This window comes from Halichoerus grypus, chromosome 10 (genome assembly GCF_964656455.1).
Source record: "Halichoerus grypus chromosome 10, mHalGry1.hap1.1, whole genome shotgun sequence".
Lineage (NCBI taxonomy): Eukaryota > Metazoa > Chordata > Mammalia > Carnivora > Phocidae > Halichoerus > Halichoerus grypus.
The window spans coordinates 38,798,882-38,822,085 of record NC_135721.1 but is presented as its reverse complement, the minus strand read 5'-3'; the positions used below and the strand labels follow the sequence as shown (position 1 = coordinate 38,822,085).

The 23,204-nt window shown below is 48.1% G+C and overlaps 1 protein-coding gene and 1 long non-coding RNA gene across 2 annotated transcripts; one reads left to right on the top strand and one right to left on the bottom strand.

Annotated features, from left to right (window-relative positions):
• Positions 1-12,901: 12,901 nt before the first annotated feature.
• GNLY (granulysin) lies at positions 12,902-16,789 on the top strand. The gene is made up of 5 exons (XM_036117399.2): positions 12,902-13,222; positions 13,755-13,858; positions 14,346-14,429; positions 15,546-15,714; positions 16,621-16,789. Exons 1-5 carry the CDS (start codon positions 13,171-13,173, stop codon positions 16,701-16,703), a joined length of 492 nt encoding a protein of 163 aa, XP_035973292.1. The 5' UTR covers positions 12,902-13,170; the 3' UTR covers positions 16,704-16,789.
• Positions 15,807-16,710, bottom strand: LOC144379348 (uncharacterized). Its single transcript, XR_013442174.1, has 2 exons — positions 16,589-16,710; positions 15,807-15,881 (listed from the first exon to the last, which is right to left on the bottom strand). It is a non-coding gene; the product is annotated as an uncharacterized LOC144379348 (long non-coding RNA).
• Positions 16,790-23,204: the final 6,415 nt, after the last annotated feature.

Below are 23,204 nucleotides of genomic sequence, written 5' to 3'. Positions count from 1 at the left end.
CTGGCTTCTCTCTGTGCCTGTCCTCTGCTTTCTGCGGGGTCGTCCTGCCGCTCTCTCTCTCCCCTCATGGGGTGAAACGTGGTAGCCATTGCAGATGTCCCAGCTTTGCCCCGTGCTGTCAAGGCAGGAGGGGGGCTCCTCTGGGCAGCCCTACTGATGATCGATGATCGATGATTGGAGGGAGCCTTTCTTCCCTGAAGCCACAGCACACATCTCACATCTCATTGGTCAAATCGGGGTGTGGACCCATCCCTGAGCCCATGACTGTGCCAGGGCAGCAGCACACACGGAAGGGGGAGCGGGGAGCGGGAGGAAACAGGAGAACTGTGTGCTGCAGTCACTGTGGGCTACCTGCCCATGAGCAGTGGGCAAGCGAGAGGGGGAACCACCCCCCTGGACCCGAATTTCAGAGAGGGCTCTGCTAACTTGGGAGTGGCTTCTTCTCAGCCTCCAGAGGAGAGTCCAGGCTGGCCCACCCCTTGATTTTGGCTTATGGCCCATGCAGGCTTCAGGCCACTGGAACTGTGAGGTCCTAAATGGGTGTTATTCCCAGCCAGTGAGTGTGGGGTCTGGTTTACAGCAAGGGAATGCTAATGAAATAGGGAGCCATTCTTTTCCTAAAAAGAGATTGTCCTATGCCTGCTTTCTTAACTGGATCCCTACTTGGTTCATCTTGAACATTTTTCAAGTTAGAGAACAGGGCTTTCCCTCTCTTCCCCACCTGCATAATGTTTCATTTTATGAACTCTACCGTAGTCTACGTACTCATTCCCCCAGGGATGGATTATTTTCAGGTGTTCAGGATTAGGGACAACGTCCCAAAGAATCCCCTTCACATGTGTGTTTGTGGGCTTGTTGGGGTGTTTTCAGCTAGGCTCAATCTAAGACTGGCCGGAAGACCAGCATATTTGCACTTTACTGAGCTTTGCCAATAGCTCTTCAAAGATGTCCCATTGACCTTTGCTCCCATGGGGGAGGGGGTGCCTTTCTTCTCCCTGGAATTGTGAATCTTTCTTTCTGAATTGTAAAATGCACATAAGAAAGTTTCCCATCATGACCATTCTTAAGTGCACAGTTCAGGGCTGTTAAGTACAATCACCTTGTTGTGCAACCATCATGAGCACGCACCGCAAGAACTTGTTGGTCTTGCAAAATAAAGTCTGTATTCATTAAAAATAAATACCTCCCTGGAAACCAATTTTGCCATATATGTTAGCTAAGTAGAATTTAAATAAAAACTTCCAATCAAAAAAAAAAAGAAAGAAAGAAAGGAAAAAGAAACCCAGATAACTCCCTATTCTCCCAGCCCCAGGCAACTATGTCTCTCCGTGCCTCCTATGAGTGGAGTCACACAGTATTTGTTGTTTTGTGTCTGGCTGATTTCACTGAGCATCGTGTCCTCAAGGTTCATCCGTGCGCCAGGGTTTCCTCCTTCTCAAGGAATAATGGAATACTGTTCCATTGTGTATAGATAGCACATTTTAAAAATGGGATTGCAAATCTTTTAAATGTCCCTAAAATGGCACCTGTATGGTGTGGCTGCCATTGGTTTGGAGGGAACTTCTGTCCTTGGTTAGTGAGGTTCTTTTCTGCTTTTCTGGCCCAGCCTCCAGTTGCTCATGCCTAAGGAGAGAAGAGTCCTGAGAGGCCTCTCAGAGGTGTTTGGGTCTCCTTTGTGCAGGTAGGGGTGATTCAGGTGGAGTCCCAGGGGTGCCAGGATGGCTATGCCTGGGACCTATGTAAAGTAGTGTGGGGAAAATGTGGAGCTTGAGGCTGGCATCTTGAGGAAGGAGGTGGGTCCGGGGAAGTAGCCCCTGAGGCAGCTGGAGGAGGAGAGTAGGCCCAGGGAACCTTGCTGTTTGAACTGCCTCAGGACAGGGGAGGGTGATGGCAGCTTCAACAGAGGGAAGAGAAGCTGATTCTGACTGGAAGCATTCCAGCTGCCATTTCTATGGGACAGGTGGCTTCCTTAGAAAGCTTGGGTAAGGCACTGTAGCAGGGCAGTGGGTGAGGCAGGGGCAGGTATCAGGGTACCCAGTGGCAAAAGCCAACATCTAAGTGAGGCCACAGGGGAAGCTGGAGTCATTTGGGTGATTCTGGGATGCAGCTGGTGGGTGAGGGTGCGAGGGGGCAGGGCAGGCTCAGAGTGGGTATAAGAAGCCCATTTTAAAGGTCTCTGGATCCAAGGTCCCATCAACCCTAGAAGGCAGAGATGGAAGTTGCCAGTGACTTTGGGGCTTCTCCAAGGAAGGGACCCATGTAGCGATGAGTCTAGGATGGGAGATTATGAAAAGTTTGTGAAGTTATGAGCAGAAGGTGGACACAAGGGAGAAAAGGTGATGTAAAAGCATTAACTTCTGAGAGCAGAAGCCTAGGTGGAGCTGGGCCCCTCTTGTGGCCTGGGAACTTGAGAAACTGGTCTTGGGTGGTTCCAGTGAGGTTTGCTAACTCTATGAGAAGCTCCTAATCTCTTTTTGTGTCATACTCTGAGGTGTCACTCAAATGCTGTTGGCCATGTGGTCAGGAGTGTGACCTGAGCTTTGATCAGGAAACCTAATGAGAGGTTCGTGAGTCAGCCCTCCCCATCGGATCTGTCTAGTTGGCCAGAGTGGTGCATTCAGTAGCTTCTGTCCAAAACACAAAGCAGGTATGCCTGTCATTTCTCAACCACCAGTCAGGTTTCCAGGGTTAGCAGGCCGCCCATGTACCAGAATGAGCCCCTTGAGTCAGTTGATGCATAAGCTGTGTCTGTAACATGTAGTTTAGAAGGTATCCAGGGAAGTGCATCCAAAATGTGAGAGGAACTTACACCATGTGGAACTCTTTCCAGTTACCCATCCATCCATGCATCCAACCCATGTATCATTCAGATCTCCTTCCTTTACTTCTTCATTCCAGACCAACTTCATCCATGCATCCAACCACCCATCCACCATCCATCCATCCACCCACCCATCATCCATCCTTCCATCGATCCATCCATCCATCTCTCCATCAATTCATTTATCCAAAAAGACGCAAGGAAGTGATGGACATGTTCACCGTCTTAACTGCTACAATAGTTTCATAGGTGTAGACATATCAAAACAGATAAGGTGCACACTATAAATGCATGAAGGTGAGTGTACTTTATATCTCAATAAAGTTGGAAAAAAGAAATGTAATTAGTGTGTATCAGAAGGTCAAAACTGACACCAACTCAAAACATCCATCAACAGGAGAATGGATAAATTATGAATATTTCCACAATGGCATAGTGCCCAGCAAGAGAAAAGAACAAACACCTCCTGTGCACAACAACGTGCGTGAATCTCTCACACATTCATGCTAATCATAATAAGCCAGACACAACAGAATGCATAATGTATCATTCCATTTACATACATTTCAATACTAGAGGAAATGGGACTATGGTGTTTAAGAGCATGTGCTCAGATGATTACCAGAGAGACCAGCAAGGACATGAGTATCATTAAGGTCAGGGTAGTGTTACTTCAGGGGAGGGGAGGGGGAGGTAAGAGGGGACTTCTGGGGTGCTGGCAGGGTTCTTGGCCTGGGTGGTGGTTACCAGATGTTTCCTTCATAGGGACCAATGGAGCTGTCCATTTTGTTTTGTGCACTTTCCTGAATATGTTTTACATTTTGTAATTAAGAATGGAGCAATGCATATATACTGTGCTTGTATGGAAAGATAAAAAAGAAAGTTTCAACAGTAGTTTCCCCTGAGGAGAGAGACTATGGAATAGTGGGGAATTTGGGGGAGGGAGGACATGAGGGGACCATTATATTTGTTTTTCTTGTGCTTTTTGTAAGTAAAACAATTTAAAGAATTTCCTCATGCTATTCATAAATAGAAGTCAAAATTTTAAATCATAAATTCATTGATGATAGAGCAGAGAAGGGGTTCTCCAGCTGCAGGAGGTAAAGTGGGGATCCAAGGAGAGTAGAAGAAAGAACCAGAAGGATGGCTTGTGGATATTTGTGAGTATGTGTGTGTGGAGTGGGACACAGGAAGAGGAGGCAGAGGGGACTTCAGAGAGATGCAAAGCAAAGAGAGACTTGATTTACTATTGCTGGCTTTGAAGATGAAGGGGGTCATGAGCCAGGGAATGCCAGCAGCCTCTAGAAGCTGAGATTGACCTTCAGCTGGCAGCCAGTAAGCAAAGGGGAGCATCAGTCCTACAAGCACGTGACACCGAATTATGCCAACAGCCTGAGTGACCTTGGAAGTAGAGTCTTCCCAGATAAGAGCCCGAGCAGCCACCACCTTGATTTGGCCTCGTGAGACCCAGAGCAGAGGAACAGGGGGAGCCCAGCCAGACTTCGGACCTACAGAACTGTCAGGCACTAAATGGGGGTTGTGTTAAGCCACTATGTTTATGGTCATTGCTACAGCAACAAGAGAAAATTAATATAACCATGGACTGACATGGGCAATAGAAGTGATTCCTCACCCTATTACCTAAGGGGGTCCTCGGAGACAACACTTCATGGGTCAGGGGCTTCTGGGAATAAAATGGAGAGAAATTCCTAAAAGACACTGAGAAGCTGCATTATTGACCCAACTCCAATTGGATATGGGGAGTGGCGGGAAAGACTGGCATTTGGCCTCCTCGTATAATCTGAGTCACCTTGAACACTGATCTACTCTTCCAAGGTACAGCCACATCTTGCTGACCACAGCCCTGACAGTTGCAACCATCGGGTTAACAGAAAGAACGACTTGTGCATGTGTGTATGTGTGTGTGTTCACCGGACTCCAAAGGTACCCCAAAGATACAGAGGCCACAGTGCAAGGACAGAGATGCTTGTCTTTGGTAGAGTGAATTAGACCCCCTGCCACTTCTCCTGGCTTTTACAGGAGGAAGACAGGGATCATGAAAGCTGTCTCAGTCAGTGCTCAGTGCAGAAAACAGGAAAACCCCAGGGAATTCAAGAGCAAGGGACTTAAAAGAAGGAAGTAAGTCCTCAAAAACTGTAAGTAGGACTGAAGGAGCTGGTTCTGATTGGGCCTCAAGGAATAGTCGGAGAGCAGTAAGAACTTGCCCACATAGTTGTCTCTGAAACTCAGAGTTCAAGGACGCACATCCAAAGCTGCCATGGGGGGATTGGAAAGCCCAGCTTAAGAAGTCTTTTGACCCTGGAATGGCTCCTGCTCCCAAATCTTACATTTCCAGGACCTTGCTTACCAGCCAAAACAGGGAGAAGGGGACAGAGAGATGGCCTTACGGTCAGCCTCCCAACCCCACGGGGTTGCATCTATTGCAGAGTCTGATTTCTTCGAGACCCAAGTTGCAATGAATTCTGGGAAGTGTGAGTGCAACTTTTCAACCTTTCCAGCTAGGAGGAGGAAACACGGCGGGTGAGTGGGTCTAACCACATCAGCCACCTGAAGGTCTTGTTGTTTTGCTTTCTTCTCTTTCACTTATATTTTAGGTGGTGAGCTGCAGTTGAAAGTTCTCATTTTTTGTTTTTGTTTTTTTGATAAAAGTGTTTATTTAAGTTTGTATCTTTGAGTTCACAGTGAATATCTCATATTTACATAAAGCTTGCATAGAACAGTTTGTTGGGTAACACAAACATCAGTATGGCTAAATGTTAACTCATTTCACTGATGTGTTAATATCAAATTAACACTGGTAATATACAGTGTTCCCAACCAGGTCTAAACACTTTTCCTGGAATTGTTTTGTTTGTAAAAGAAAACACTATTTAAATAAATAGTATTATAGCCCCAAAGGATACATTATGAAAAAGTATAAAATTTAGGGGCAGGGGATGGAAACTTTTAGTTCAATTCATTTTTTATACGTCCCAAGTCATCATTCTCCCCCAATTTTAAAATGGATTCTTACTGTAGTTGTAAGTTTTGATCAGTGTTAAGGTTAAAACTAATTTGTCAAATCATTCACAAATTATTATTGATAAAGACTTTTCAATTTGCTCAAGATCATGAACTGTAAGTGGAACAAAGCATTTCCAGTTGACAAATGGAACCTCAAATATTTTTTTTAAAGATTTTATTTATTTTTATTTGACACAGAGACAGAGATAGTGAGAGAGAGAGCATAAGCAGGGGGAGCGGCAGGCAGAGGGAGAGCGAGAAGCAGGCTCCCCACTGGGCAGGGAGCCCGATGCGGGGCTCGATCCCAGGACCCTGAGATCATGACCCTGAGCTGAAGGCAGACGCTTAACCGACTGAGCCACCCACACGCCCCGGAACCTTAAGTATTTTGATGTGTCTTAACACTGTTGCAATGAGGAAACTATTGATTAAGTAAACCAAGGATTGGTCTTGCCAAAATACACTGGAGTGTGCACGTTAAGTAAAAGGATGATTGCTGGAAGTAGTATAGATGGTGCTCAGGTAGCAAGAGAGCCGGCAATCAGTTGGATGGAAGTATTTTCTAGAGCTCACATTATATATAATTGGATGGGATGAAAAGGGAAAATAGAGGATAGTCTCAGTCATAGAGGAAGTTACCCCAACAGCCTGTATTAAGGTCCTAACTTCTGGCCAGAGGTTACAAAAGCCAGAAAGAGAATCATCACCACGGAAACTGGTGGCAGGAATCCTGAATGCTCTCATAGAAAGGAGGACGGGAAGAAGCAACATTCTGTGCCTCGGGCTTTGATCAGGAGCCGCGGCTCTCAAAGCATCAGCAAGGACTGAAATCCAAATTAAAATTACTGTAGAGAAAATAAATTTGACACCTAAGTGGGAACTTGGTGATTTTAGAACAGTCCAAGGGGGTAATGTGCCCCAGCCACCAGGACAGCTGGAGGATGCAAACAGTTGTGAGTCCGGGAGATGATTGGAGTAAATATGCAGGTGTGGTGCTTAGTAAGCTGCTGCCCGGAAGTCCCAAATCCCGGAGGTGGACACAGTGAGTGGTCGCTGAAAGGCAAAGTGGATGAATGCTCGAGACATGTCAACACGTCCCATAACACCGTGATAGGCGTTTTTGTTCTCAGTCTGAGTGTGAGGATATTGTGTTTCCCCAGGTAGAGTCAAGAACAGCAGAGTTAACGGAGGGGCTGGTTCACGGGGCTGAACAGCACAGTTCTGGGAAGAAACCGCAGAGCTCGTGCAGGGAAGTTTGGGGCGGCCAGCTGGAACACCTCACGCTTGAACCCTGCGTCCCCCTCTCTTGCATCCTCTGCCTTCTGGGCTGGGTCTTTCTGGTGACCATCTTCTGACTTTACGTCCTTTTTACTGCCTTTAATGATCTCACTTCTGGTTCCCTGCCTTGGTTTTGTTAGAGCCACCTGCCCCATGAGTAAGCTCCAATCCTGGGCCCCCGTGTGGGCGGGAGCCTTGGAAGGCAGGTCTGTTCTGTGGCCTCCCCTGGGAGACGCCGGGGGCAGGTCCTGGGGTCACCTCCCCAGGCCACGCTGCTTGAGCTTGGTCTCAGAATAAATGGAACTGTTGAATCACTCCACTGTACACCTGAAAGTAAAATAACACTTTATGTTAACTACACTGGAATTACAATAAAAAAAAAAAAGAGTTCTTCCTGTAACATTTTTGAGAGATACAATAGATGACCTGGAAAAAGAGAAGGTCATGTTATGCTCATGGTTGGAAAAGCGACTCTAAATACATGAATGTTTTTCCCATGGATTTTTCATTCTAATAGAATTTAAAATGAGAATGGTAGTGTCGTAATATATTTATTAAAATAATCTCTAAAGTATTATCTTTAGTATCTAGTATGTACTTAGTATATAAATATACTTTATATGTACTTTTGATATATAAAGTATTACAGTAATAAAATATCTGAAGTGTAATTCTATTTTATTTTTATTTATTTATTTTTGAGTATAGTTGACACGTAATTTTACATTTCGGGTGTACTGTATGTGATTGGACAAGTCTATATGTTATGCTAAGATCACAAGTGTGAGTATGATCTATCACCATGCAATGCTATTACGCATTAATACCATCGGCTACATTCCCCATGCCTCACCTTCCTTGTGATTTATTCATTCCATAACCAGAAGCCTGTACCTCCCACTTGCATCACCCATTTTGCCCATCCAGTTAACCTGCCACTCTGGCAAGCATCTGTTCTCTGTATTTATAGGTCTCTTTCTGCTTTTCGTTTGCTTCTTTATAGATATGTTCTATTTTTAAGATTCCACATTTAAGTGAAATCATACGGTATTTGTAGTTCTCTGCCTAACTTATTTCACTTCGCATAATACCCTCTTGGTTGGCGTTGTCCCAAATGAGAAGATCTCATTCATTTTTACGGCTGAGTAAAATTCCATTGTACATATATACTCCATCTTCTCTATCCATTCATCTATTGATGGATACTTGGGCTGTTTCCATATCTTGGCTATTGTAAATAATGCTGCAGTAAACATAGAGGTGCATGTATCTTTTCCAATAAAATTTTCATTTTCTTTGGGTAAATACCCAGTATTGAAATTATTCAATCAGGGGCGCCTGGGTGGCTCAGTTGGTTAAGCGACTGCCTTCGGCTCAGGTCATGATCCCAGGGTCCTGGGATCGAGCCCCACATCGGGCTCCCTGCTCGGCAAGGGGCCTTCTTCTCCCTCTCCCTCTGCCCCTTCCGCCGCTAGTGCTCTCCTGCTCTCTCGTTCTGTCAAATAAATAAATAAAATCTTTTTAAAAAATTATTCAATCATATGGTATTTCTATTTCTAATTTTTTGGAACAATCTCCATACTGTTTTCCACAGTGGCTGCACTAATTCACATTCTCACCAATGGTGGCTTTCCTTTTCAGATTGTTCTTTGATATTACTTTATTTTAAAATTATAGTTAAGAACGGTACTTATACTTAAGAAGTTATTTGCAAATGATATATCCGACATTGAGTTAATATCTGAAATATACAAAGAAGTTATACAACTCAACACCCAAAATAATAATAATAATAATCCAATTTAAAAATGGGCAGAAGGGGTGCCTGGGTGGAAAAAATTTCCTTTTCCACACATCCTCACCAACACTTGTTATTTCTTGTCTTTTTGATTCTAGCCATTCTGACAGGTGTGAGGTGATAGCTCATTGTAGTTTTGACTTGCATTTCTCTGATGATGAGTGCTGTTGAGCATCTTTTCATGTGTCTGTTGGCCATCTGTGTGTCTTCTTTGGAGAAATGTCTGTTCAGGTTTTCTGCCCATTTAAAAAAAGATTTTCATTTATTTATTTGAGACAGAGAGAGAGAGATAGAGAGAGAGTAAGAGAGAGAGCACAAGCAAGGGGGAGGGACAGAGGGAGAAGAAGAAGCAGACTCCCTATTGAGTAGGGAGCCTGATGTGGGACTCGATCCCAGGACCCTGGTATCACGACCTGAGCTGAGGGCAGACGCTTAACCAACTGAGCCACCCAGGCACCCCTTCTGCCCATTTTTAAATTGGATTATTATTATTATTATTATTATTATTATTATTATTATTATTTTGGGTGTTAAGTTGTATACAACTTCTTTGTATATTTTGGATATTAACTCAATGTCGGATATATCATTTGCAAATAACTTCTTAAGTATAAGTACCGTTCTTAAGTATAATTTTAAAATAAAGTAATGTCAAAGGACAATCTGAAAAGGAAAGCCATAGTGATCGAATAATATGTTGTTAATAGAACACAAGCTATTCAGGTCAATGAGACAGAATACATAGCACAGAATTTGATCTTATTACATATAACTTAAGATACGATGAAAGAATCCTTTCAAATCTGCAGGACAGAGGGGGAAATATTACACAGTGAACAGTTTTAGATGAACTGAATAGCATTTTGAAAAGAATAAATTTTGATTCCCCTTTAATTTTTAAAATACGTCCAGAAGATGAAAGTGTCACCTTAAAAAATAGGTAACTGCAAAAATTAGAAAAAAATTATTTTTTTTCACGGAAAAGGGGGTAATGATAACTTTCTAAACTGAAGAAAGATTTCATGAAGAAAGATACACATTTGACTCTAGAAATTAAAAATTTTCTAAACATAAGAAAAACTTACCATAGTTTAAAGGTCAACCAAGAAGTGACAAAATATTTATTCCATAAGGAATTTCTACATATTGAAAAAAACAGTAGAGTCTGATAGATATTGGAGAAAGGAAACAAAAAGACAATTCCCCCAAAATGAATTTAATAGTAAACAAACATATGGGAAAATATTAAATTTAATTTGCAGTTATAAGTGAAAATTAAAGATAGTTGCTATTTTCTTTCATTACATTTGAAAATAAAGACTGATAATATTTAATGCTGGTGAGAGCACAGGGAACTGGTATTGGCGGGGGTGTGAACTGATACCATCCCTTTGGAAAGTATTTGATCATGTTCATTAGGAGCCATGAAATTGTTTGTAACTGGAGGATTTGTTAGGTAATTTTATTGGGTATGGCTTCCATAGAGGGAAATGCATAAGTCATTAACTGTAGAGTTGGAAGAGATTTGCTAGATGCACACCCCCAGGCAATTCCCAGCCCATCGAGATATAAACATTGTCATCACCTGGGAATGCGCCCCCCCCTTCCCCAGGATGCCCGCTCCCTCCTCTAGCCTCCTCCCCTTGTTCTGCTTGTTGATGCCACGGATGATTTTTGCCTGTTCTAGAACTTCATACACATGGTGTCATACAGAATGTAGTTTGTCTGGCTTCTTCTTCCTCAGTGCTTAAGAAGCTGTTTTAAAAGTCTTTTATGGCATATAATTATACACAAACATATACTTATTTATAAATATTTACATTTAAAAGTGTAAGTGGATATTCTTATAATATCCAGGCTTATCATATCTGTTTGATGAGCTAATAAGTACTTTCATTTCATTTTCTCTTACTTATCTAAGTTGTCTTTCAATAAGAAATAAAAATGAGAGACAGAAAGTACTTAAAATGCTGGAATTCCATGCTCCTCAGTCTGGCATCGGTGTGTCCACAATGGGCGGGAATAAAGATGGGGTGTGTGTGTGTATGTGTGTGTGTGTGTGTGTGTGTGTGCGGTCAATGTGTGTGAGTGTGTGGTCTGACACTTAGTGTGAGTCACTGTGAGTGTGTAAAGCACGTGATGTGAGTGAGCGTGTGGGTGTGTCTGCCCTGCCGGAGTTGGAGAGAAGAGCCAGAAGGATTCAGGGCTCCCCACGTTTCTCAACTCAGTCTGATCCATCCCGGGGGGCAGCAAACCTGCTTGGCCCGCTCTCCACTCTGCCCACCTTGGAGCAGGAAAGGAAGTGAGAGTGAGGAGGACCTCAGTCTGACCGTGTGGGGAAGGGCCTGGCTGTCTGTCCTTCTGCGTTTTAGTCTCCATGACAGCTACCCCTCAGGCTGTGTTGGCTACTGAGCCAACAGTCCTCCTGCTCACACATCCTGAGACGGTGACCAGGTCAGCTAGTGTCTCCGAAGCCCTCTCAGAGCTCCTGGGCCAAAAGGCTTTGTGGCCAATGATGTTCGGAAAGGCTGAGAAATTGGGGATACACCAGAGATGCTGGCATGTCAAGGGTGCTGAGAAGTCCCGTGGGGAGGAGGCCTGCGGCACCTTCCTAGCAGGGCATTTCCTCCTGAGGACAGGAACCCCCTCCCAGTCCCCTCCACAGCACCTGCTACCCTCCCACAGTAGCAGCGCTCACCGAAGCCAGTTTGGGCGGTGCTGACCCAGACGCCAGCCTACCTTGGCCAGCACAGCGCAGGCTGGAAGCTTCCTCAGACACAAAGACAGGCCACATGGGAGCCCGATGAGCAGGCGACACTACGCCCATTTCACAGGTAAGAGAACCGAGGCTCCGAGAGATGGGGAATCTTGCTCAGGTGCCCCCAGCTTGTCAGAGGCCTGCTTGCCTAGGACCCCACCCTCTTTCCTTCCCAGCAGAGATTGAGTGGAGAGCAGGGCTATGAATGGGCTCAGGAAAGATAGAATAATTTAGAGAAAAAGGCTGGGCTGACCCTTGGCCCTCAGCCCATGATGGGATTCCCAGGCCGTGGGAGGGGGTAGAGTAGTTAGAGTGAACACTGAGGGGGGATGGAGGCCTGGGAGGTGCTGAGGGGACCGTGCCAGCTGGCCCTGCCTGGGTGGCTCTGCCGTCTCAGCAGCTGGGGGTGAAAGACCGCAAAGGAGGTGGGAGGCGAGTTCTAGGCCCGGCAGTGCGGCCAGCAGCCCATGGGGCTGAGGTCAGGCCCCCTGCTCTCTGCACCCAGTCTCCTCCTCTGAGTGTGAAGGGGGAGGGTGAAGGGTGCCAGACAAAAGATGGGATACGCAGGGTAATGTGAGTGTCAGGTAAACCGTGCACACAGTTTAGTATGAGTATATTCCATGCAGTGTTTGGGACCTACTTACACGAAACAATTCTTCCTGATTTATCTGACCCTGGATGCTAACTGGGCAGCCTGTATGTCTATTACAGATGAGGGCCAGTGACCTTCATGCACAGATGAGGAGTCAGAGCCCCGGGGAGCTGGGACTAGATCCCTGGCCAGGGCTCCCTTCCTTCCCACGGGCTATCTCTCCCTGTGGACCAGGTCACTGACAGGCTGGGCTGAACCTGGCTCTGAAGGAAAAGCCCGCCTCCATGGTGATGGCCAGAAGGCTGGTGAGGTGCTGGGGACCCAGGGAGTCGGCAGTGCTCATGCTTGGGGTTCACCGCCCCGAGGTAGCAGGGCTGGAAGGAGCCATCAGCTTCCATGCTGAGCCACCTGGCTCGAAATCCGGTGGAATCTGATAGTGCTCCTTGGGCTGCAATGGCTGGGGGGGGAGCAGGGATCCGGGAGATGGCTGGTGGAGGGACCCCAGCTTAGCCACCTGGGAGAGGGGGGAGAGAAGGGGGAGGGGGTGGGATGCTCCATGGCCAAGGGCCCTACCTGAGCCCTGAGGCACAGGGATTGCTCTTCCATTAGCACATCCCGGGCAGGGTGGGGGCATCATGGTGGCTCCTGCCCTCTAGTTACTCCCTATCACTCAGCTCAGAAAGTTCTAGCAATGTGTGTGGGGGGAGGTGGAAGACAGTGTGGAACCTCAGAGGAACCCCTCCTCCCGTACCTCTCCACAAACTGGTGTTGGGGTTTGCGGTAAACCCAGTGACCTGGGGAGGTGGCCTACACGAGGAGCAGGACCCAGCAAGGTCACGATGTGAGGTCGCCAGCCTGCATAAAGGGGGTGTGGAGGGTGTCTCAGCAGCTGCCCCACCATGACCGCCTGGGCCCTCCTGCTCCTCGCCTCGGTGCTCCTGGCCACCCCAGGTAAGGACATTCCCCATGGAGATCCTGGCAACTCCTCCTTAGCTGAGGGCAGGGACAGTTCTAGAGAGTGGGCTGGACTGGACCACCTGACTGGTATTCTCTGGGGAAGGCAAGAGAAAAAGGAAAAAGAAAGACCTCAGAGAGGAGACGAGGGAAGGTTCCTTTTAGGTCTAATCTGTGTTGTGTGTGTGTGTGTGTGTGTGTGTGTGTGTGTGTGTGTGTTTGGGAGAGGGAGAGAGAGAATAGAGACACACAGAAACAGAGACAGAAAAGGGGTTCATGGATGATGGTGGGGGGAGGTATAATCTTTTTCCTCCTGTTTTCCAGAAAGAACTAGAGAGCATGTCTTTGGCACAGAGACTGGGTCAGAGCAGTGCCAGGGCAGAGTGTGAGGACGGGCTTTCTGGACTCCTCGCAAAGCCCTACCCCTGTCCTGGGCTCTCGCCACCTCCTGGGCTCCCCACCAGCCAGGAGATCTGACTTACCCTCTCCTTCCACCTGTGGAGGGATGCTGATGTTGTTTCTTCCCCAGGGCTGACCTTTTCTGGTCTGTCCCCTGAGGACCATGACCTGTCCATGGCTGACATGTATGAGGAGGAGCAGTTCTTCGAGATCCTGGCCAAGGAGGCCTCCAAGGTTGGCAGCTCGCTCCCTGCTCACCTCCCACAGCAGCCCCCGCCGCCCCTGTCGCCTCTCCACCTGGGTCTCCTCCCTGGGAGCACCAGGCAGGGCAGCTCTTCTATGCTGGTGGGAGACGAGGCAGGGCTGTGGGTTGAAGATGCTGATTTTGTGCACACCCCTGCCTGCGTGGGGGCCATGTTGGTCTGGCTGGGCTCTCCCCAGCAGGGTCCTCCAGGGTCTGACCCAACAACAGAAGAGGGTCAGGTGCTGAGCTGGGTAAGGGGCCGTGGGTGTGGGGCAGGGTCTGGGGTGTGTCAGCCCCAGCAAGACTAGCAGGAGGGTGGCAGGGGCCAGCCAGCCCCTGCTTCAGGCCCTAAAGGACAGAAAGATCATAGATGATCCTGCTGGCTTAGGAGGCACGCAAGAGCCTCTTCCTGGAGTCCTGCCAAGGGCTGTTGGGGGTGTCTGAGAGATCACCTCAGGGGGCATCATTTTCTGACAGGGGGACCAGATGATCTTCATCTGTAAGCCTTGCAAGTTTATAATCAAGAAGCTGAGAAAAATCCTGGGACACAATATCACGGAGGTGAGGCCTTATGGTTTGGGGAGCCATCTGCAGGGTGGTCAAGGGCATGAGTGGGGATTCAGAGGGTGGGGGCAGCGCTGAGGGAGGGGCTGATCCCTGGTTGGGCCAGAGCTTCTCAGCAGGGGATCTGTGGGACCCCCTCCTGTGCCTGGGGACTGACTTCAGAGAATCCCCTAAAATGGTGAAGCTCTGGGCACGTGAATGTGGGAAGAAGAATGTGCCTGGTTTCCCTTCCACTGTTAAAGGAAACTCGTCCCCAGAGAAGGTAGAAAGCTTTCCCCTGTGGCCCCACTGCGTGTGTCCTCGGCAGAGCTTTGTGAGGCGGGTTCCAAGGGGCCCTGGGTCAGGACTGATCAACCCCAGATCTGCCACTTCCTAGCTGCATGGCTGGGCCCAGTCCTCACGCTTTCTGAGCCTCAATTTCCTCCTTGAAGAATGAGATGGATAATAATCCTGATCTTGCAAGTTGCCTAAGCCTTTTAAAGGAGCTGCGGGTGTGGGATGTGCTTAGCTCCCTGTCAGGCCCTGAGCGAGTGCTGAACAAGGGGAGGTGTTACTACTGAGAAGGCTTTTTCACCCTCCCTCCCCCCCTTTGTTCCCTGATCCTGCTCAGCCCACCCTCAGCCCTGGGTGCTCAGCTGTGTCCTTCTCCATTGGGATGGTAGTAGAAGATACTTCAATATCAAGCATGCCAAGGCTCCACGCTCTCTGCTACCCTAACCTTCCTGACACAGCCCTGAGCATGAGCCCTGCCAGGCCTGGGACCCAGGAAGCTTGGCAGGCAGAACCTTCAATGTGCGTCTAGCAGCCAAGGGCCCTGTTCTCCACACGGAAGGCAGGGGGCTGGGGTGATGATGTGCAGGGGACTGAGACACGACAGGGCCAACTGTCTTTCTCTCAACAGCTCCTCGTGACCAGGCTTGGGCTGGAGCCTGGGCATGAGGGTCAATCCCGGTCTCTCCAGCTTCTGCTTCCGTGGCCACCTGGCACCAGGTGCTACTCCCGGCATGCCCGCGGTCAGAGGTGCCCAGAGCCTCGAGCTGCCGGGGTCTGCGGGGGGCTGACCTGGGCAGAGCTCACCTGACTCCTATGTCTTTCTCTGGTGCTTTACTGCAGGAAGCCATCAAACAGGTTATGTCCAGGGTGTGCCGGAAGACACTTATGCCCAAGACGTTATGTGATGGAATAGTCACTAAATATCTTCCTGCCATCACCCAGGGTCTCCTGAATGACAAATCCCCCCATGAAATCTGTGTGAAAATCAAGTTGTGCAGACCAGAAATAGGTGAGTGCAGAGGGGGCAGCAGGGACTCCTTGGTGGAGGGCCCAGGTCACGTCCCCGCACATGCTGCTTTTCTCGCAGGCCATCCTGGGGTGACAGCAGGTCTCCGTCCGTGGTCGGCCGGGCACTTGAACAAGTAGCTTCACCTCTGGGAGCCTGAGTTTGATTACCTGTGAACGGATAATAATCCCTATTTCTTCTTCTTCTTTTTTAGGAATCATTTGTCTTTTTTAAAATTTAAATTCAATTAATTAACATATAATGTATACTTTTTTTCAGGGGTACCGGTCTGTGATTCATCAGTCTTATATAATACCAGTGCTCATAACAATCCCTATTTCCTATTTCGAATAAGGATTGAATGGGATGATTATGCGTAAGGAGGTTGACACCAGGGAAGTGGTCTCAGACCAGGATACTCATAGACCTCGGAGCCCTGAGTGATCTCCCTCCCCCAGCCCAGCACGGGCTCCGGGGGCCGGGGGCCAGGCACCATCTTTGCCCAGGACATTCGGGGCCTGAGAGCTGGGCTCAGGAACCCCCTGGCAGGAGGGCTCTGCCGTCTCTTCCTCCAGGGCTGCTCGGGACGTGCCCACAGTCAGGCCAGGGCTGCAGGCCATGGGGCAGGGAAGGGCTCCCTGAGTTGCTCTGGCAGCTCGTCTAGCCTTGGCTGAGGCTTTGGGACTCGATGCTGGCCGATCTGACTCACCCCGTACAGTGAGCTCCCCACCATTTCCTGTCACGGAGCCTGTGGTTTTCATCTCCAAAGCCCCACAACCCGTTCAGGCTCCTGACTGGGTTCCAGGATGTAACTCTGGGCGTGTTCAGTAGGGGCAGGTGGCTCTGAGTCCCCATGTCCCCCGGAGACCCCACACACCTGCCCACAGCAGACTCTTCTCTCCACTCCAGGTCTCGGGGCCTCCGGGGCCTTACCCCACCCTGGGAAGAAGCACAGACTCTTCAGCAACCATCGCCAGTTCCCGCCTTCCTAAATCCAGCGCGGACCCTCCAGTTTCCCTCAGGGAACCCTTTGCAGCGCCTTCCCCTGGTGGAGAATAAAATGTCATGCAAGCTTGTAGGCACAGCTTCTGTTCCTTTGGTGGATTTGAGGGGAGGGCCTCGGAGGCATGCTGGGGGGACTCACGCACTCATTCAGGAAATGTTTATTGTTTTTGTCCCGCTCTGTTCTAGAGGCTAGGGATTTCGTGGTGAACCAGACAACGTTAGCAGCTCTTACACAGATGGTCATGAAATACTTACGAAGCCCTCACTAGAGACACACACTCCTCTAAGAGCCTGGGGTACACAGTGAATATACCCCCAGAAGCTCTCAGACCCGCGGAGCGGGGAGCAGCAGGGTTGTAGTCAGGAGGGCCTTTGGTCATCAGGAACAGAAACCCATCTTTTGTTTCTCTCTGCAGGGAGCCCTTCTTTTTTCTGTTTTGGGGGAATGTATTACTTAGGGTTCTTTTGGTTGTGAGCAACAGGAATATTACCTTATCTGGTTTAAATTAAAAAAGGCAATTTATTGGCTGAAAAAATTAAGCAGTCCATAGATAGCACTAGGCATAGAATGATCCCGCAATTTGTGGGGTCACCAGAGCTCCAGTCCTGCAGCTCAGTCTTTCTCCTAGTTTCTCCCACCGCCGTATATGGAGGTTGACCTCAGGCTAGCCTCCTTCCGGGCAGCAGCAATGAGCACATCAGGTCCACCCTTTCCGTTTTGTACTACGTGATCAAGAGGGAAAGAGAGTTCTTTGGTAGCCTCTCTCCGGTGGATCCTTTGGAAGAGGGTGGAAGCTTCGTGCCTAGAAGTCCGCTCAGACATCTCCTGTGTTCTCAGTAGCCCAAAAAGAGCAGGCGCCATCTGGAACCGAGCAGTATGTTCCAGGGGCATGGGCTACACTGATTAGCATGAGCCAAGCCAGGCATAGCCCTCCAGTTGAGGAAGGGTTTAAAGTTCCCAATGACTTGGGTGAGAATGGATATGAATACCTGGGTGGAGATCGTTCTGGGAGAGAGAAAGGCACGCCGGCCATCACAAGGAGCACTGGTTCACTGGTCCAGGCTTAATTATAAAAGCAATTCAAGGACTCCCAGTGGTGAAATCTGGAGCCATTTGAGTTTCAAAGTCGATAAAGACAATATCAGATTATAACCCACTGAGTAAATTAGAATCCATGAATTTATAGAGATATTAATAATAAAAAATAATTTTCAAGCAAAGGAAAGCTTTACCTTACTGTAGATGCCAACTAATACAAGTAGACATAGCTGCAAAATATTTTCCCACGGAATATGGACTCACTTGATATGTGTGAATTCAGCAGGTATGGACAGTAAAGAACTGGAGAGAAGTGGGGCCGAGCTGGAGGCCATGTGAAGTTAGAGGTGGGTGTGTGTTTCAGGTGTGTACATGCGCATGACAGTGGTCCCAGCAGAGGAGAGAGGCTGATGGTGCAGGACAGAACCGAGGAACAGCCTCAGGGGAGGCCTTGAGAAGGGAGAGGATGGGTCTGGGGCACAATGCAGGGACTTCTAAAGGTGGGAGCATAAGAAGGTGGCCTCAGCCTAGGGGTAGAAGCCAACAAAGGACAGAGGCCAAGCCGGCTCTGGTCACCTGTCAGGAGGGGGCCTGAGTGCCCCGATGTCATAACACAGACTTTGGGAGGCACCTGCTTTCTTTCATAGGCAGTTCTCTTTTCTGTTTTTTCTTTCCCTTCTAATGGATCATTCTTTCTTATTCATTTGTATCTTGCAATTTTTTGGGGGAAATATTTTAGATAATATTGTGGCAAATCTGGCTATCAGTCACCGCACCCCCACCTTGCCGTTGCTATTGGCCAGTTTACTTGTTTAGTGCCTGCAGAGTTAATTTGAGTGGCAGCCCATCACTGCCTCTCAGGGGAGGCCTCTGATGGTGGTTGTCCAGGGGAGTGGCCTTGAGCTTGCCCACAACTACCCTGTGCAGACAGGTGTTTGGGCGGGGCTCTCTGTCTGGTTCTCTAACACCCGCCAGTAAGTCCCAGGCACCGTCTGCTTACTGTACTGTTTCCAACATGCCTCAGGGAATAAATTCTTTATGGTGGAATTCAATCAAATCAAAGTGTCTTTGTAAGGACAGTGCCTGAGGTCAGTGTTAGAGATGTGTTTTGACCAGGAGGACCTTTACTGTTGCCTCTTTCCCCATTTCTCTCCAGCAAATTAGCCTGCCTACGGTTTAGCCTATATTTTTAAGGAATCTATCAGTCTCCTAACAAATGTCTTTCACCATGACCTCCACTGTTTTTGAGAGCTCCCGGAAGCTTGCAGCTCCCTACAGTCTGTTGCAAATGGAGTCAGTTCTTTTAGGGAGGAACGGAGCGCTCTGTTGGTGGCCTGCTTCTCCTTCCCGGGGGAATCTTAGAGCCAAGGCTCTGGGCTGGAGGTGGGGACAACGGATGCAGGCTGGCTGGGTCCGAGGACCCAGAACAGGTCCTGCAGGAACAGCCAAGAGAGTCCTCGGCTTCAGGCAGGATGGAAATCAATCTCAAGCGGAGAGGAAGTAGGCACAGAGTTAATTGAAGACAGAGCATCTTGGAGACTCAGAAAGAAAGGAACATGAGTCTTGTCTTTGCTTGGGATCTGGGGTTTTTATTGCGGATGGTGGTCTGGTGTACTGTCTTCCTAGGCATCCAGGAACTGGTCAAAACAAAGAGGAGTGTTTAGGTGTTCTCCGACAGCCCCCCACCCCCATCCCTTCTTAGATGTTAGCTATTGTGCTAGAAGACTCTATAAAGAAATCATTAAGTCCTTGACCTTTATAAGGAGGACACACATTACTTGCACTATAGGCGTGTATAGGGCAGCAGTTTAGGTCCTAGCAAGAACAGAGGCAGCAAGAGCCTTTCACGGGGTCCCTTCAGTTTCCCTGTCTCACAATGATGCCCTTCTCTCTGAGTGACACCCCCGCTCCGGTAGCTGAGTGCTCAGTGCATCTGGAGGCGGCGGCCCAGGCCTCCTAGGCTTGCCTGTCCTGGTGGGAATTCCTTGCCCATGAGCTTCCCACGAGGAAATGGGTTCAGTATTCTCGGCCCTGCCACGCTCCATGCAGAGCATCAGTCCCACCTGAAGGGTCTGAGCAGAAGACAGCCTCCACGTCTTAGGTGCCCTTGCCTGAGGCTTGGTCTCAGCAACAGGTAGCTGGGGGCAGAACGGCAAGTGCTTGTGTTTGTCTCTGCCAGGAAGATAGCCTGATGGCTGGGCTCTGGGAGGAGAGAGAGGCCTGGGTTCTTGTCTGTACCAGACAGGAGTAGAGTTTCCATCTGAGCTGCGAGGGGAGCGAGAAGGTAGGTCTTGGTTCAAATACCACAGACTCCATGTAGTTCTTCCAGAGTTTTAGTAGATTTTCTTGAATAAACCTTTGTTTGTTTGCTCTATGCACTTAGTCAGATTCCACAGAATTTAGATGGTTGTTTTAAAAACAGTTTTCACCGGTTCCACTGGGTCATGGGTCCACGGAGCATCTCATACTGTTACGCCAGATGTGGACCTGCTTGATGTTTTCTTTTGACCAGTGTAACTTCAGAGAAACCAGAGAAGGCTGGTCATACAGCTTCGAATGTGTGTTGACCGTACAACTTCGAACCCGAGTTGGTTGTTTAGTGTTTAGTGGCCTGATGCAATCGAAACCACATAAAAGCATAAAGTTGAACAAAAATCAAAATGGCTGCGCTAATGCTTCAGGGAAGCTGGATTTTAAACTAAGTCACCTTCTTCCTCTTTTGCAAGCCTCCCCTCCTCCCTTCTTAGCCTTTTGTTTCAGGAACCTGGTACCACCCTGAAGACATGATGAACCAGGCTGGCGGCAAGCACACGATTCCTGTCAAAACCAGCTAGATCCTGTATTTCCCCATTAACTCCGCCCCCTCGCCCCCCCAGCCCCTTTCCTTCAGGTGGGCTTGCAGTTTCGAAGGCCACAGCCTGCTGCAGCCTCCTTTGCCTGGCAAAGCAATATAGCTATTGTTCCTCTTTATCCTAAACTCTGTCTTTGCTTTGCTGTTTCGGCTCCAGAGCACAAGGTTGGCTTTTGCCGTACAATGGCAAGTCAGGGGCACGGCAATGTGGGGGAACTACGTTTCCAATTCTAGGTGCTTCCCACATATTGACCTGGAAGCCAGTTTTACAAATGTGGAGGCTGAAGCACAGAGAGATGAAAGGATATGTGGGAGGTCCAATAGCCTTGACAGATTTGGGATTTGAAGCTAGGCACTTGCTTCTGTATGTCCACACAATCCTGCCTTTCTCCAAGGGGTAGGGGTTTGAGTTCCATTTGTTAAAAAAGAGACAGCAGGCCCACGTCACCAACCAAGATTTACTGCCTCATTTAATTCCAGTTTTAACCTCTCCCAGGAGTGGAAACTTAAACCAGTCAATCTGGAATTGGCTGGTCAGCACTACTGAGGGCGTCTGCCTGAGAGACCCCTGCCATCGCCCAAAGGAAAGTGACCTCGCCTAAAGTAATCCACTCTTTGCTAGTGACTTCTTTGTCCTGCCCCCTTCTACCTGTAAAAGTCTTTTATTTCGTACACCTCTTTGGAGCTCCTTTCTGTCTGCTAGATGGGATGCTGATTCATGAATTGTTGAATAAAATCAAGAAGATCTTTTTTTTTTTAAATAGTTGCAGAGGTAGAATTTAGTGATTCATCAGTTGCATAGAACACCCAGTGCTCATTACATCAAGTGCCCTCCTTAATGTCCGTCACCCAGTTACCCCATCCCCCCACCCACCTCCCTTCCGGCAACCCTGTTTTTTCCCTAGAGTTAAGAGTCTCTTATGGTTTGTCTCCCTCTCTGATTTTGTCTTATTTTTTTCCCTCTTTCCCTATGTTCATCTGTTTTGTTTCTTAAATTCCAAATATGAGTGAAATCATATGGTGTTTGTCTTTCTCTGACTGACTTATTTCGCTTAGCATAATACACTCTAGTTCCCTCCATGTCATTGCAAATGGCAAGATTTCATTCTTTTGGATGGCTGTGTAATATTCCACTGCATATACATACCACATATTCTTTATCCATTCATCTGCCGATGGCCATCTGGGCTCTTTCCATATTTTGGGAAAGCCAGCAAGATCTTTCATATTTACTTGGTTGAATTTTGTTTTTTCACACCTTATAATTTGGGGTAAATGTCAATCATAGTAGGTAAGCAGGGCACACATCCTTCAGGGACAGCAAAACTGGAAGGCTCTGCATACAACTGCAAATGGTCAGGGACAGGAAAACAAAGTGGACCGAGTCGATCATTTCCTCCCTCCTCTGATGCAGTGAGCTTGACCCTGCCCTGCTGCCAACACAAATCTGAGGAATGATACAATAGAGAGGAGGTAACCATTAGGCTTTTCTTGTGAGTTGAATAAACACTTGAAATTCCACCGCTCCCCTCCCTTTCATAACAGGTGGCGTAACTTTGTCAGGTAAACTCAGGTTTTCCATGTTCTCATCAGAAGTTGCCACCTGGCAGATGGCTAGGTTTAGCTAATTATATAAACGACTTCCCCCCCCTTCTTCCTCCTCCTCCCCTTCCTCCTCCTCCTCCCTCTTCTCTGTTAAGAATCTTGGGAAGTTCATTCCCCTGGGGTAGAAGGATCACATGTGGCCTTGAATCCCATGTTGGACTTCCCTAGGGAGGAGAAATGGGAATTCTTTAGGATGAGCTGGTGTATCAACCGAGTTCATTAATGGTAAGCAATTGAAACTGATTCAGGCTAATTTAAGAACTGGGAAGTGATGGGACAACCACGGGTGCCACAGGGGGGGAGGGAAGGCCTGGAACTGAGCTTGAAGACAGGAGCCATGCAGCTCAGAGGATCTTGGAAGTAGGAGCAGCACCATGGTCTTGCCCAGGTGCAGTCACTGGGAAGAACGAACTTCCATTCCTCTGCCCTCGGGTTTTTTGCTGCAAAGCCAAATTCCTAGGAAAGAGAGTCCAACTGGCCAAGCTTGGATCAGACACCTGCCTTTGGTTGTTCTGAGGTGATGAAAAAGAAGTCAGCAGCAGGAGATTTGAAGGAACTTTTTGGCTAATGAAGTGGGGGGGATGGATCCCTGGGTGGATTACTGTCCACCAAGACTGTACACAGTAGGTGCCAGATAATTCCCCAAAGGAAATTGGAGTTATGTCAGAAAGAGGAGTAGATGCTGTATGGCCAAACCGTGTCAAAGGTCCAGCCTACCTTGTGATGACAGGTGGGTGCTGTCCCTGTGGTCCTGCCAAATAGAAAGACGTGTCACTAATGGGAGTCAAATACCGCAGATTCCTGGTTCTGGGGGGCTTGGCTGCCCTTAAGTAAGATGTGCTTTCCTATATACTCTGGCTGAGAACCTTGCAGTTTACTCAACAGACATCCAGAGTGCTGCCTGTGAACCAGCAGGAGATGGTTCTTTTTTTTTTTTTTTTTAAGATTTTATTTATTTATCTGACAGAGAGACACAGCGAGAGAGGGAACACA

Excerpts from the sequence above, each read along its gene's own strand:
- GNLY (XM_036117399.2), top strand. The coding sequence starts at position 13,171 with ATGACCGCCTGGGCCCTCCTGCTCCTCGCCTCGGTGCTCCTGGCCACC. Across the intron at positions 13,859-14,345 it reads TGGCCAAGGAGGCCTCCAAG|GGGGACCAGATGATCTTCAT; the intron begins GTTGGCAGCTCG and ends ATTTTCTGACAG. Across the intron at positions 14,430-15,545 it reads TGGGACACAATATCACGGAG|GAAGCCATCAAACAGGTTAT; the intron begins GTGAGGCCTTAT and ends GCTTTACTGCAG.